This window comes from Nicotiana tabacum, chromosome 13 (genome assembly GCF_000715075.1).
Source record: "Nicotiana tabacum cultivar K326 chromosome 13, ASM71507v2, whole genome shotgun sequence".
NCBI lineage: Eukaryota > Viridiplantae > Streptophyta > Magnoliopsida > Solanales > Solanaceae > Nicotiana > Nicotiana tabacum.
Window position 1 is genome coordinate 92,345,866 of NC_134092.1, and position 16,570 is coordinate 92,362,435.

At 34.7% G+C, this 16,570-nt stretch overlaps 2 protein-coding genes across 4 annotated transcripts; both read right to left on the reverse strand.

Annotated features, from left to right (window-relative positions):
- Positions 1-4,846: 4,846 nt before the first annotated feature.
- Positions 4,847-9,716, reverse strand: LOC107801529 (WPP domain-associated protein-like). 3 transcript variants are annotated; one of them, XM_016624876.2, is made up of 5 exons: positions 9,581-9,716; positions 6,071-8,336; positions 5,825-5,954; positions 5,309-5,410; positions 4,847-5,131 (listed from the first exon to the last, which is right to left on the reverse strand). In XM_016624876.2, exons 2-5 carry the CDS (start codon positions 8,305-8,307, stop codon positions 5,063-5,065), a joined length of 2,538 nt encoding a protein of 845 aa, XP_016480362.1. In that variant the 5' UTR covers positions 8,308-8,336; positions 9,581-9,716; the 3' UTR covers positions 4,847-5,062. The 3 variants fall into 3 exon arrangements, 2 of the variants coding, with proteins under 2 accessions (XP_016480362.1, XP_016480361.1); XM_016624875.2 differs by having other exon boundaries at positions 6,071-8,409; positions 9,581-9,712; XR_012698075.1 differs by lacking the exon at positions 5,825-5,954 and having other exon boundaries at positions 6,071-8,409; positions 9,581-9,712.
- LOC107801530 (caffeoylshikimate esterase-like) lies at positions 9,453-11,063 on the reverse strand. Its single transcript, XM_016624877.2, has 2 exons — positions 10,299-11,063; positions 9,453-10,221 (listed from the first exon to the last, which is right to left on the reverse strand). Exons 1-2 carry the CDS (start codon positions 10,935-10,937, stop codon positions 9,853-9,855), a joined length of 1,008 nt encoding a protein of 335 aa, XP_016480363.1. The 5' UTR covers positions 10,938-11,063; the 3' UTR covers positions 9,453-9,852.
- Between the last annotated feature and the right edge of the window lie 5,507 nt (positions 11,064-16,570).

Here is a 16,570-nt window from a genome sequence, read left to right on the forward strand (position 1 = left end):
TATCAATTCAAGCTTCAACTGTTGCATCAGAGAGCGCTTTCAGTCAAGCAAGACTGCAAATAGGTGATCATAGAGCGTCTATGAGGGATAGCTTGGAAAAATCAGTATTGTTTAGAGATTGGATCCGCTCGGAAAGAAGAAACTTTGGAATTGCAGAAGCACAACCGGCGATAGATGAAGCTTATGAAGAAATGATAGCGGAACTTACGGAGGATTCGGCTTCGCCCGGAAGTGGTGATGAACAAGCTTCTTTTCCACCACCACCAACGCAACCTCCTCCGAACCTTGAAGGATTTATGAGATTTGTTAGAGATAATACATAGAATAATATGTAACTTGTATTTTGGCACATCTTCCTTAGTTTTTTTCCTTCTAATGGTGGTATTAGTACCTTGTTGTGCTCATTCCATTGGGGGAAGGATGACTAAGAAAGATATGTCATTTTTTGGTAATAAAATTTATTGCTTCTACCCATGAGCTTCTTTTCGCAATATTTCTTTGTCTATACTTAGAATTATTTATATGCTACAATATATACATAATATACAATATATATACTACAAGAAAATATATTTATAAGATACAATATATACATAAGATACAATATATATACTACAAGAAAATATATAAGAGAATATATATACATAAGATACAATATAATATACTACAAGAAAATATATTATGCTACAATATATACATAATATACAATATATATACTACAAGAAAATATATAAGAGAATATATATACATAAGATACAATATAATATACTACAAGAAAATATATTATGCTACAATATATACATAATATACAATATATATACTACAAGAAAATATATTTATAAGCTACAATATATACATAAGATACAATATATATACTACAAGAAAATATATAAGAGAATATATATACATAAGATACAATATAATATACTACAAGCAAATATATAAGAGAATATATATACATAAGATACAATATAATATACTACAAGCAAATATATTATGCTACAATATATACATAATATACAATATATATACTACAAGAAAATATATTTATAAGCTACAATATATACATAATATACAATATATATACTACAAGAAAATATATAAGAGAATATATATACATAAGATACAATATATATACTACAAGAAAATATATTATGCTACAATATATACATAATATACAATATATATACTACAAGAAAATATATAAGAGAATATATATACATAAGATACAATATAATATACTACAAGAAAATATATTATGCTACAATATATACATAATATACAATATATATACTACAAGAAAATATATTTATAAGCTACAATATATACATAAGATACAATATATATACTAAAAGAAAATATATAAGAGAATATATATACATAAGATACAATATAATATCAAGAAGTGATATTTATGCATGACAATTTAGTGTTTTACTATTGTTTTGTTATTTTCTTTTTCGTCAAGCACTTTAATAATTAGATATACATATATACTACATATTAATATAGCCATGATACTACAAGAAATTGTCTTTAAAAAAAAAAAAAAAACCCGCTAGGCCCGCGAAGCCCACGAGCCCGGCCCGTTAAGCACAGGACCATGTGGGCTTAGGCCCGTCACGGGCCGGTTCCACCCATTAGGCCCACGAAGACCGGGACCGCCAGGCCCGGGACCGCCAGAGCCCGGGACCACGAAGCCCGGGACCGCGAGGCCCGGCCCGTTAGGCCCACTAAGGCCCGGGCCCGGGACAAAATACAGCCCTATTAGCTAATGACCCAAAACCTCATTATTGTTTTTCTTCAACCTAAATCTCCATTACGTGGGCCATCAGGAAAATAAATATGGGCCTTGTCCACTTCTTCAATAATACTAATTGTCTCATTTATTTTAGGAAATTTTATTACCCAATTAACACATGTAATGATAAATTAGGCACACTAAGGACTCATTTATTTGCACTTAATGGAGGTCTGAATCTTAATCATTCAGATCTCGGACATTAAGTACGTTTATTTTTATAGTCTGAATCTTAATTATTCAGATCTTAATCATTAAGTGTGTTTGTTTTTCTTACTTCACAACCACTTAATGAGTCTAAATAAGTCTGTATGATTAAGATCTATAACAGAGACTTACTGCCACCGCCTATCATTATCAACTACCACCATGACACCCACCACCACCACTCCCACCACCATCATTCACAACAACATCCAACACTCATTCACCCTCAACTATCACAACTAACCGCCCCGTCATCATCAACAACCATAGTCGGCACTGCCCATCATTATAAACTACATTCACCACCTTCCTCAATCACAACTGCCACCACCACCCGCCATTATAAACTATCACCACCCACCACCACCACTACCAATCACCACTAGCTACTACCCTAACCACCAACATCAACCAAAACTATCACCAACCACCGTCTCTTGTCGGCATTCACAAGTACTACCGTTAGCCATCACCACCAGCAACTATTATATTTTTTAAAATTATATATTTTATTGATAGAATATTAGATTAAAAAGTATTTCATTTGAATTTTATGTTTATTAATTTTCAAATAAAGATAAATTATATATATTTAGATGTTAAAAATCAAATAGTCTTAATTATTTAGTATTCAGATCTTAATACATATCTTAATATTCTGATGTGTATTCAGATTCAAATGTCTTAATCTTAATACACATCTTGATATTCAGATGTGTATTCAGATTCAGACGTCTTAATCTTAAAAAAAACAAATGAGGTCTAAGTATTTATTTAGTGCATTATCTTATAAATTATAATAAATTATTTTCTACTAGCTTAGTACTTTTTCAATAGCTACAAAATAAATTAAATTTCTAGTCTCACAATTTAATAAGTATATAGAAAACAAATTCGAGTTATTACAGTTTCATTTCATATAACACCAGTTTATTTAAATGAAATATAACTACAAAATTTTTCATAAAATTTGAAAAGTTTTTATCATAAATATTTTGACTTAGAAAAGTTTTTACTTAATGTTCAAATACGAAATATGTAAATTTCTAGATGATGAACGAATGAGTATGTATGGTGAGTATTTTAATATTTATGCACTCAAAGAGATTAAGAGCCCGTTTGGCCAAGCTACCAAAAACTGCTTATTTTTGAAAAGTACTTTTTTCAGAAGTGTTTTTGTCAAAAATACTTTTGAAAAAAAATAGTTTGTGTTTGGCCAATTCATTTAAGAAGTGCTTTTTACAATATTTGGTAAACAAATTGTGTTTGGCCAATCTTTCTAAAAAGCGTTTTTGAGTGTCAAATTACCAAAAGGATAGTACCAAGGTCTTATAATTATTTAAAAGAGAAAAATAAACTTAAATATTTATCGTAAGAGACTTTTATTATTTTTTAATTTATTTAATTAAAATATAAAATATAAAATATAAATTAAACATACATATTAAAGATTTAAATCAATATAACATATATAGTTATACCAAAGCATATAATATTATCTAGTATAATTACTTATTTTCATCATTCAGTATAAATTAGAAGTCCATTCCATAAATTACTATATATTGACAATCCACCATGAAATAATAAGCAAAGTCACTCACACATGATAATATTTCTCAACAATTTCATCTCGTTGTATCACACAACGCCTCCATATTAGTAGAAGACTTGCCTTGCATTTCTAAAGGAATACCAGATGACCCATCTCCTTCCTCAATCTCTGCAGTAATATCTTCATTAGCATAACAGTTGAATTCCTTATTGGTAGAAGAATATCGTCGGATGAAATTATGTATAGCTATTTTAATTGTAACAAGATGATTCTGAGTGTCAAACTTGAAAGATGGCATTGAACGTAAAATATAAATAAATTTAAATATATGAAAATTTATTGTTTTCGTAAAAAAATAGTTAATTATGTTTAAATTCAAATTCAAAAAGAGTAACTAATTATTAACAACACATAATGCATATTTTTTTTTAAAAAAAAATTAAATTTAAAAAAAAATTAATTATTACCTAACCTAACTAACTTTGTCCTAAATTGCCAGGTGACCTATTGTGAGACTGTCACTTAGTTTAATGTGGAGACTTTTTCTTCTTATGTTAAAAATATATAGATTATGCGATGCAATTGTAAATCTATTACCAATTTGTATGCAATTTCACAAATTAGATTTGATAATTGTTTTAAAGATTCGGGAATTAATAGCACTATAACATAAGAAATTATAAATGATTATTTGTAGGAAGAGAACTGATAATCCAAAAAGGATATAGATAATTTACTTTAATATAAAAATAGAAGAAGATAATTTGGAAAGTTACAAGACATTACACAAAGAAAAAATCAAAAAACAAGAAAAGTCAAAAAAGAATATGGGAAGTTACAATATATTCAAATATATGATATCTCTAATTTTAAAAGAATGGTAGAAACTAGAAACAAAAAAAGAAAAGTAAAAGCTTAAATTAATAAGGGATAATTTGGAAAATATGAATTTATGGTGAGGATAGTTTTGTCTTGAATAAATTAATTTTCTACTTCTACTTCTCGGAAGAAGTTGTGAGTTCTGCTCTAGTGGTGAACACCCTCCACTTCCAACCAAGAGGTTGTGAGTTCGAGTCACCCCAAGAGCAAGGCTGAGAGTTTTTGGAGGGAGGGAGTCGAGGGTCTATCGGAAACTCCCCAGACTCCACTAGTGGGATTATATTGTGTTGTTGTTGCTTCTTGAAAGAACTTCTACTGCAGGCCAAAAGTACTTCTCTGTCTTGACCAAACAAAAATTTTTTAAGTACTTTTTAGAAAAAAAGGTACTTTTGACCTCCCAAAACTTGGCCAAACAAGCTCCAAGCCTAACACATATGATATGTAAATATAAACACAATATGATACAATGTGGTTATTAAATGGTCGTAAACCCGCTTCTAATGATGACTTGCATAATTCTTATGTGCTGGACTGCTGGTAGTTCACAAAAGAAAGAAGATTCTACGTTCATATAAGCAAATGAGCATGTTATACAAAAATTAAATATTGGATTTTATATACTAAGAAGTAGATACACAAGCAACTGCATCTCCCAACTTGTCTTTGATGAGTTTTAAGATGTCAAACACCTGCATAATTGAAAAAAAATAAAAAGTAAGGAAATAGATAAAATTCAAAACAAGGAATATAAATATGAAATACATCTAATAAATTTTGAAGGAAGAAGAAGAAAAAGAGCCTTAACTCATAAATCACAAATTCGTACTAAAAATAATATAACCATGTTATGTTTGGTAATTGCTGACCTGAAAATGGCAAGATAAAACAGTTGAATTTTGGTCCAGTATCACGTATATTTTCTCAAGCAGATGCAAAAGTGCTTCTACCTGATCCCCCAGCAAATCCACCTTTAAAAACACCAATCTTATCAATAAATAATCTAATATTAAATGCTAAATATCTTACTCCATGTTTCTTATTTTAGCAATAAATAAAATTGTCCTTCAACAAATATTACATAGTAATAAATAAATAAATAATGCGAAGGAGAGAAAAAAATCTAATCAGAATCTCAAATATTGTACACAGATAAAATTGAGTTGTATAAGTTTCAATTTTCACTCCGATCCTTCACCATCTTTTCCAAAAAATATTTTTTTTTTCGTTTTCGTGTGGATGAAAGGGGAAACAATAAAGAAACCTAACTCGAAACTCTTAAATGCACGAATCTTATAGTAACAGGAAAAAGAAAAAGGCTAAAAAATATAGCAAGATGCTTAAGCATGCTAATTAATTTTTCAATGAAATTCAATATAATGTACCTCAGTTTCAGCCAATTTTAGATTCTGACATCTTGCTAAGAAAGCCTTCTTGTAAAGCAGTTTCCTTTTCTTTATTAAAGCAACTGGTTTAACAATTAAGTTGTGGAATTGGTGTTTCAGTTCCTCTACCCTGGAAAATATGTAATGTAACATTCCCATTAGTCCCTATTATATATGAGGTTGTTCTTTATCTGAAATACCAAATGAACTGAGGCTTAAGAAAAAAAAATGATAAAAACTGAATACCTCGACGATTTAGCGTCTAGATTGTGAACTACATTGACCTCAAATTTTTGAATCACTTGATCAAAATCTGCTAGCTGTGCTAAGACCAAAACATCAGATGGATTAATAACTGACATTTTATCATCCTCTACTTCACCAATATTGAGCTCTTTTGGTTCTTCAGTTTGAGACACAACACTTCTGTTTGTGTGTAGGCAATCATCAGTACTTTTTGCTAACAAATCAGGTGAAATTCCAAGACTTTGTTCCAAATCAAACAACAATTCTTTGCTTGTAGACAATTGTCTCATCGCGATCTCTAGTTTTTCGTTCACACAAGTGAAAGTGCACTCATCATCATTCAACAGCCATTCAATAGTCTCGCGCTCCTCAACCTCTTCACATTCCAAGATTTCTTGTTCATGACGCACATTGTGTTCTTCTATCTCAGAACTTGCTTTCGCCATTAGATCTTCCTCTGACTCGAGACATTTTAACAAAGAATCAAGCTTTTGAATCAGGCTTTCCTCAGTTCCATCAATTTCCACCTTCTTATAAGCAGGATTCAAATATTCTGAAATTTTGGTATGTACATCTTTCACAGCCTCAACCATGATAAACTTGTATATATCTTCTCTTATTTGAATTTCCATATAAAAATCATCTTTTTCCTCCTTCCATTCCTTAACCATTTCAAAGAAGAATACCATGTAGACATCCTCTTTCAATGTGCTCCCTATAGTCTCTGGTAAGATGTTGCCATCTTTTAAGCCCTTAATAAATGTTTCTGCATTTTCATCTTTTGCATCAAATTGGTTTAGCAAGAAAGTAATAGTACTTTTAGTGTTTTTAATTGACTCAAAATAAGCAACATTCTGGTCTTTCAACAAACCTTCATAAAGGATCAAATGAATCTCTTCCAAGATTGATATCTGCAAATTTAAATTATCCACCTCTTCATTTAGTAATTTCACCTCATCTCTCAAAATTTCACAAGCACAATCACTACTTTCCACTTTATCTCCAATGAAAGAATTGGATAAATTTTCCTTACGAAAGTTTTCTTCCTCTTTCACATGTTTTTTAGCGACTGACTTAACGTTCAGGGAGCTTATTATAGCATCCAATCTTGTGATGACATCTTTTATCATTCTGTCCAAGATATCAAGTTCCATGTCTTTCTTGTGTAAGATGGATTTACAATTTCGATCTTCGAACTGCTTCTTTTTAATTGACTCATGATTCTTAATCTTAGCAACGTAATTACTTCCACCAGCCTCTTGGTCCTCCTGATCAGGCAGTTGATGAGCAACTTTTGGCAAAGGCTCACTACACGTTCGACGAACCTTGGGCAACTTTTGGCCTAAGATATCTTTCTTGTTCATTGTTTTCCTTTCCTCCTCATGTCTACGATAGAAGGTCTCTAGTTCATGGCGCAACGCTGTTATCTCACAGATAGATTCTGATAAGTTCTCATTTGAAAATTCAAGTGGAATTTGATCACCCCTCTTCCTCAACTCTGATTCAAATCTTTGTTGGATATCATTTATGAATCCTTTTATCAAGACAGATAATGTATCTTTCTCAATGGTACACCTCCATTGCTTCTCTAAAGGAACCATCTCACCATTATCCCTTCTCCCAAATGCAAAATCCAAGGTTTCTTTTAAAATGTCTATATCAGAACTCATCTGTTGAATCACATTGTTCTTTTCAGGCCTTAATGAATGATCAGTCATTGGCTTTATTTCAGGAATATGGTAACGTCCATACAAGTCATTTTGACAACTTCCCTCATTTAGAAGCTCTGAATCAGATTTCGAGTCACTAGTTTCACCTTCTTTAGCTCCATTCTTTAGCACTAATCGCAAATCTTGGGACCCTTCACTCTTTGTTCTCTGAAGCTCAAGTTTCTCGCGAATAAAAACAAGTTCTCTTTCTTTGGATTCCAAAATCTGTCTGAGCTTTAACTCATTTTCAGTCCTCTCTGTTAATTCTCTATCTTTCTCAGTGATTAAGAGTTTCATTACCTTAATCCTTCCCAAGAGCCAATGCCTCATTTCTGTTAAGTCTGAGATGACCTTTTCGCGGTTGCTTTCAAGAATATCAGTTTCTTCTTGAACAATGCTTAGACCTGATTCTACAAGGATCACTGCTAATTCATAGAACTTTGATCTCTCGTGAAGAAACTCAATGGATCCAGCTTCAGATTGGACCTTTTCATGTGCTTTGTCCATGGCAGATCTTAGAATTCCCATCACTATTCCATCTGACTTTGATCTACAATCTATTTCACCAAACAGGTTGTCCATTTCTTAATTTCCAAAGTAAATGGAGAAATTAAATACTTCTTCTTTTTCCTTGAATGTGAATAAACAGAGAAAAGAAGTGTTAAAAAACATTGAAATTTCCATAATCTCTTAAAGACATAATCCTAAAGATCTGCAAGAAAGTTGCATGGTTTCATGTGACTTGTTCTAAACTGTCAAAACGCCCAAGTAATTCCCATGGATGCGCTAGAAGCATTATTTTGATTAAACTCAATCACATAAGTTATTCGGATAAACACTGTTTACACCAAATTAAGTAATTTAGCTATACCAATTAAAAGTTAAATAGAGTATATACCACTTAACTATACCACTTAACTATAATTATGTGATAAATGTATATATAAAAGACACGTGTCTGATACTCATTCATTTTATAAAAGACATGTGTCCTGTATTCATTCATTAGTCAAAGCTGAAAAAGTTTTTCTAATTGTAAAAGTTAATTATATCCGAGATTATTTTAAAAGGAGAAATCACGTTCAATTAGCTACATTTGATTTTATTTGAAGGTAAACATGTTTTTTCCACTCTATCAATTAAACTATTCGATATAAAGAGAGATACTACATACTCAGTATATATTACAGAAGCGGATCCATGATTTTGGCAGGGCGGGTGCACTATTAAGAAGAGGTGAATCCAGAATATAAATTTTATGGGTTCAACCTTTAATTCTTACGATTGCGTACCCATTACACTTTTGGAATTATAAGTTCAATTTTTTTTTAAAATAGTAATTTTCTTACATCTATATCTATTTTTCATGTTGAAAATATTGAGATCAGTTGAACCCATTGACTATATGTTACATCATACATTGCTACTAGTTTTAATATACACATTTTATTTAATCATATAAGATTTTACGGTGGCAAAAGAAGAATAGGAATTTTAATGTACGACAATTTTGAAAGAATAAATCAAAAAAAAAAGAAATAAAAAGAAAAAATAGTTAATTAATACGCAAAAAATAACACCATACACGCCCATCTCCCCTCTCCCGTGATCGTTTACTTTTAGAAAAAAGAAAAAAATAACAAGATTGACATAAGATTTGAACTCACAATCTCACTTAGAGAGGTACACTCAATAACCATCACATTATATAATACTTTGAGTATAAGTGCACACATATATATTTAAATATTTAAAAAAAAAAATAATATTACTTTAAGACGGGGAGCCTGAGTTCACGTACCTCATGGAACCCTAGGCCCTGGATAAGGGCCCCTGATATCTTATAGGACTTGTATTTCATCTTATTATTTTTATTTAATCAAATACTCAAAAAAGAAATATAGTATATTGTCCCCAGCTCGTACAGTTTTTTGGACCTATTACCCCGTGCAATAATATCCTTGATTCCTTGACCACCCTTAAATTCAGTACTATATGACCAATAATAATCCAACTACTCCTCAACTACAAACCTCCAACTACCTTCCAGTCACAAGCTCTTCACCACTTTTTCTACGCGCCGCCGTCCTCTGCCGCTTTCTTCTCGGCGGCACGCTCTGCTCTGGTTGTCAGCCACTCCAAAACATCGCTGAACACTTGTTCCACATTCTCCTCCGGTTCGCCTACCAACTGGTGCCACATTCCCGGGTAAACATTCAGAGTTTTGTCTTCACTAGACGCTCGCCGGTAAAGGTCCTCGACGCAAGCCAGATCGCAGACGACGTCCCCGCCGCCGTGTATGATCAGAAACGGCACCTTCACTTCTTCGAATCTCCTCTGCAGATCCCCGCATACTCTCACCAGTTCACGCGCCGTCGCCGCTCGTGGTCTCCCCAATGGCCTCCTAGGGCTTGCCACTGCCAGTTTCCTCTTCCACTCCATCTTCGTGATTCACCAATTAAAAAAAAAAACAGTTTTAAAAAAGTGAATAAAAATAGAATATAATTCAACTCCCTTACCTTGAATGAGACTTCAGGAATAGAGCCGCGAGTGGGAACAACGCGCCATGTGGGAATGAGAAATGCTGCAATGTCCAGAAGATGCTCCAAAGGCCACGGCGGTTTGAACTTAGCGCTGATACCGCACATGGCCCCGTTCAAAACGACGCCGTCAAAAGGCTTATTAAGAGCAGAATTTCCCTGCCGGAGAGTGATGAGAAGAGCAATTGCGCCGCCGAGAGATTCAGCGTAGAGAAACGACGGGAGATACGGCGGCGCGTGGCGCCGACGGAAAGAATCGAAGAAGGCGATGCAGTCATCGACAACGGGGTTAATGTCGGGTATATGAGCCACGAGGCCATCGGAGAAGCCATGGCCCTGATGATCGATTGCGCAGACGGAGAAACCGTGCTTGGCGAAGTGAACGGCGGTGAGTTGAACGAACCAGCTGGACTCGCCGGTGAATCCGTGAACGACGCAGACGACGCCGATGGGGTTAGAGGGAGGGAGTGGGGTCCACCACTGAGTGAAGAGTTTGAGACCTCGAGAATTGGTGATGAACTCGGAGCCGTGACTCACTGAGTGGCGATAATAGAACTCGTCAGGGCTTAATGACCCGAATGGGCTCACTTCGTTTGCCTCTGCAACTGGATGCTTCATTCTTTTCGTTACTTCAAAGGAAAATCACTGAAAACCTTTATAAAGAAAATAAAACTCACTTGATACATTAAATGTTATGAAAATTAGATGCTTGCTTTTCACTAAATATATGAAAATAGTACATTGCATTATAATGTTTAATGTATGAGTATGAATAGTCTATCTGAAAATTCCATTATGATATATATAATCGTGTAATTATTATTAATTAATATTTATGGCAAAATCATGGTAAAATATTAAATTTGGTATCATACACCTTGTTCTGGTTAAGTTTTTCCTCCCAAGCAGCTCAACTGCCCCTCACAAACACATTATGTATTATTGTACATCTAATCGTCAATAGGCTAATTGATAAAACAATTTTCGGCTAAAAAGATTTAAGTGAGATTGCAGGGTTAATTGGCCATCATTATTTCAAAAATCGCCAAGACTCATAAGGGAATATCTAGAGAATTTTATCTAGTTATGCAAAATTGGAATCCTAATTATTATTATTATTAGGGATATTTGTACTTAATTACTTAACATAGCAAGATTTTAGGCTCTAATTTTTTCCATTTTTCACTCCCTCTCACCCTAACATACTATCACGTGTTGGACTAACACCATACAAAATTAAAGCAAGCTCAACTTAATATGCTGCCGTCCTTAAATACGAATTGTTCCCTGTTATTATGATACATATCGCATCAAATTAAAACAATCAGTGTAGGATCTTAAAATCTTTAGTGGAATTCAATGGGAAACTTTGACAACAAAATCGGGCGTCTATCGATGGTACTAGACAAGTCGACCTTTCAAAATACTTCAATATTTTATAAAAAGGATAATTCAAAGCTTTTTTATACCAGAAATATTTTTACAAAAGAACCGGAGTTGAATTCAAAATAAAATGCGTAAAAATAGCCCAAAACATCGGAGTGTCACTAAGTCATGAGCATCTAGATATCCAGTTTAATAAAAATAGTGTCTAAGTATCAATACAGGAAAGAAAGAAAATATAGAAGGAGAGACAAGGTCTGCGGACGCCGGCAGCTACCTCGTAGTCTCCGGTACTCGATCGCGCACGAACTCAACGACCTCCGTGATCAAACACACCTGGATCTGCACATGAAGTACAGGGTGTAGCATGAATATAACCAACTCAGCAAGTAACAGAAATAAATAAGGAACTGAGAAGCAGTGACGAGCTATACAATTACAGTTCATTTTCAATAATTCCAGCAAAGAATAGACATGCTTTCACATCCGGCAGTTTAAGTCCAATCAGTTTTATACAGTTAAAGTTCAGGTAATCCAGATATAGGATATATGATCTTTCAGGAATTTCACAACAATGACAGATAGCAACTAAGTGCACCAACAAATGAAAAGGCAAGTACAGCCTCTCAGGGCAACAGTCACTCAACTAGTCATAACAGCTCAAATCACTCGGCTCTCAGCCCTCAGTACTCACACTCAATAGGTACCTGCGCTCACTGGGGGTGTGCAGACTCCGGATGGGCTCCTTTCAGTCCAAGTGCTATATCCGCACGGACAACTCACATGTTGCACGGACAACTCACGTGCTATAGTATCAATATGTGAAATCGCACGGACAACTCACGCGTTGCACGGACAACTTACGTGCCATAGTATCAATACCTCACAAACAGGCCCTTGGCCTCACTCAGTCATCAACCTCTCTAGTCTCTCGGGCTCTCGGAAATCACAAAGATCGACCCAAACAAAGATAACATAGTATATTAACAAGAATCAAGAAGAGGTTGAGATATGATACGCAAGAAAAACCATGACTGAGTACAAGACAACAATTAGCAAGTAATTCAACAAGTACGCGACCTCCGCGGGTCCCAACAATACCATCACAGAGCCTAAGCATGATTTGCAGTCAAATTTCTATAACACAGGGAGAGCATATAGCTAGTAATAAGTTATTTCAACTTTACAGTTTCACGGAATGGACCAAGTCCCAATTCCTACGGTGCACGCCCACACGCCTGTCACCTAGCATGTGTGTCACCTCCAAAATACTCACATAATCCAATAATCCGGGGTTTCATACCCTCAGGACCATATTTAAAACTGTTACTTACCTTAAACCGTGCAAAATCCTACTCCGCAATTCCTTTGCCCCTCGAATCAATCTCCAAACGCCCCAAATCTAATCACAAGTAGTACAATATAATTAATATAGGCTAAAAGAATCAATTTCACAAGAAAAATACGAAATTATAAGCCAAAATCCAAAATAGGCTCAACCCGGCCCCCGGGCCCATGCCTCGAAATCCGATAAAAGTCACAAAATCCGAAAGCTCATTCACTCACGAGTCTAACCATACTAAATTCATCAAAATCTGACATCATTTGGTCGTCCAAATCGCCAAAATCCACTCTCCAATTCTCAAGCCCTAAACCCCCAAATTTCACTTCAAAATCTCGATAATTAGGTAAGAAAATCAGTGGAGAATCAAGATTTATGATTAAAAAATGAGTACAAGAAGCTTACCTCAATAATTCCCTCGAAAATCTTCTCCAAAATCGCCTAAGTCTGAGTCTCAAATAGTGAAATAAGACTAAAATCGCGAACCCTTGCTTTTAAACCTTCTGCCCACATTTTTCGCATCTACAGACCCACTGTCGCATATGCGACGCCGCACCTGCGAAAAATTCATCACAGGTTCGGATTCCACTTGAAATCCTAGATTCCGCTACTGCGGCTACAAGACCACATCTGCGCCTATCGTAGGTGCGGAAGCCCATCGCACCTGCGCCCAGCTGCCCGCTTTTGCGACCATCGCAGGTGCGGGAAAATCTTCGCACCTGCGACCTCTGCTCAACTCATCTTTGGCCGCTTCTGCGGTTCCTTCCCTGCTTCTGCGGGCTCGCACCTGCGGTGCCCACTCCGCAAGTGTGGTCACACCAGTAGCAACATCACTTCAGTTGTTTCATCAACTCAAAAATCAAGTCCGTTAACCAACCGAAATCAACCCGAGGCCCCCAGTACCTCAACCAAACGTACCAACTAGTCATATAACCCAATGCGAACTTAGTCGAACCTTCAAATCACCCAAAATAACATCAAAACACAGATTACACCCGGATTCAAGCCTAAAGAACTTTTAAACTTTCAAATTCCACAAACGACGCTAAAACCTATCAAACCACGTCCGATTGACCTCAAATTTTGCACACAAGTCATATCCAACATTACGGACCTACTCCAACTTCCGAAATCGGAATCCGACCCCAATATCAAAAAGTCAACCCCCCGGTCAAACTTTCCAAAAAATTGACTTTCGCCATTTTAAGCCTAAATTAGCTACAGACCTCAAATTCGCAGCCCGTACATGCTCCTAAGTCCAAAATCACCCAAACAGAGCTACCGGAATCGACGTAACTCCATTCCGGAGTCGTTTTCACACAATTACGACTACAGTAAAAAATTCTAAGACTTAAACTTCCGCTTTAGGGACTAAGTATCCCAAAGCACTCCGAAAACAAAAACTAGACCTCCCGGCAAGTTACATAAGCAGAAACAGATACGGGAAAAGCAGTAAATAGGGGGTCGGGGCTAATACACTCAAAACAACCGTCCGGATCATTACAGTAGTTTGCAATTCATCTTCTTTTCCAATCTACTTGTTAGGATCCGGAACCGAGGTAGTGCTAAATGTAGCCAAACAACGTTATAATGACAATAACAAAGACAATGCGAGTTGATAATAATGATAATTAAAGCATATAAAAGAGGCACAAATTTAATGTGGTTCGGTCAAGGTGACCTACGTCCACAAGCGGAGAAAAATAATTTCACTATAACAACCGGCACACAAAAGAGAGTACAAAATTAGAGATGAACTCTAATTATCCCAAAATATATCCCCCAAAAAAAACCTCGCAACAATCACTCACAAAGAAGAAGTTCACTTAAAAGTGTTTCCCAGCACTAACTGTATAGAATATAATAAAACTCTCTATTACAAGAATACTCAAAGTGAATTTCTAATCAAAATATGGAATGATTCAAATGAAGTAAGATGACATATATTTATAGGGCAAAGTTCTTGGTCCCCAAGCAAAGAAAAAAGAATAAAAGAAAATACTTTTTTTTCTTTGGCTCCAAGCTAGAATTCTTTGGCTCCAAGTTTGAATAATTTGGCTCCAAGTTTGCTATGGACAAATTTAGGCCATATCTTACACTACTCTTTAGCTTTACATTCAAGACTACTAACCTGTATTGGGTGGTTATCAATTCTCCGGGAATAACCTTATCTTGTATGCTTCTATCTCATTTCTTGTAAAGGATAAATCTATTTGACCATGGTTACCCTTACTCTTATAAGCTATTAGGTGAGAATCTTTTTTTAAAATATGTGTTAGCTACCACTAAATCATAAGCTAAATCAATTCTAAGATCCCTCTTCTTCCCATTCAGGTTGGTTTGACCCAGAAGTACAGTAAGAAGGAATGAAACCACTAAATCATAAGCTAAATCAATTCTAAGATCCCTCTTTTTCCCATTCGGGTTGGTTTGACCCATAAATACAGTATAAGAAGGAATGAAATCACTGCCTTTCCTTCGTTATTATCATAATAACTATAAGCTCCATGTACTTATTTAAAACCATTGCTATCTTTACCTCCATGACCATTTAGATCTCCCCCTATAAAGATTTGTTGATATCCTAGAATTTCTTGAACCAAAGAATTCATATCCTCCCAACACTTAACTTTAGCTTTTGCATCTAATCCTATTTATGGAGCATAAGAACTTATAACATGGATTGTCTCCTTCCTTAATACACCCAGTGCCGCTACCCACTTCTACTAAGACTGAGCTTAATAGGAGCAAGAGACTTGGAGGAACAATCAGAATGAAATATTACTTAATCGTGGAAATGTCAAACCTTGCTCCAATAATATCTCCAATCTATTTTATCTCTACAACCTTATCTTTAAGTCATTATATAATAATAATTCTCACTCTGTTCATATTTTTATCTATCCCACAGTACTATAATTTATAACATGTGTTACCTATCTTTCTAGCCTTTTGCCATGTCCACTTAATTTATTGAAGGCACACGTATCAACTCTCCTTCTTTTTAAGGTATCCACTAATTTCATTGACTTTCCTGTCAAAGTTCCTATATTTCAGTTATCTACCCAAATCCATCTCTCTTAGACTAGCTTTTTAATCCTATTCTGTCCATGATGCGGAACCCTTTTTGCACAATATCTGAGTACAAATGTGCAAAACTCCTTACCTTCTTTAAAAAAAAAAAAGTTACCCCATTGTTTGATATCTGGCAATCTCATACATGCTATTAATTGATTATTTGGCCTAATTGAAATAACCCAGGATAGGTTATATATATTAGTATATTTTTACCGAATTGTATATATTTTATTAAAAAAATGTTGCCACTTCTTAAAGATCCAATTCTCCCGTTAAAGCAGATAACAAGTGTCCTATTTTTGTATCTTTAGAAAAAAATCCCGAATATTTACCAATGCCAAAAGCTCCATAAATTTGCTAAAAGCTTCACAACTGGACCTTTTTCAAAGTTACTACATTAGAAATAGGAGTATCATTCAAGATAAGCAAGTAACTCCTTTTTTCTTCG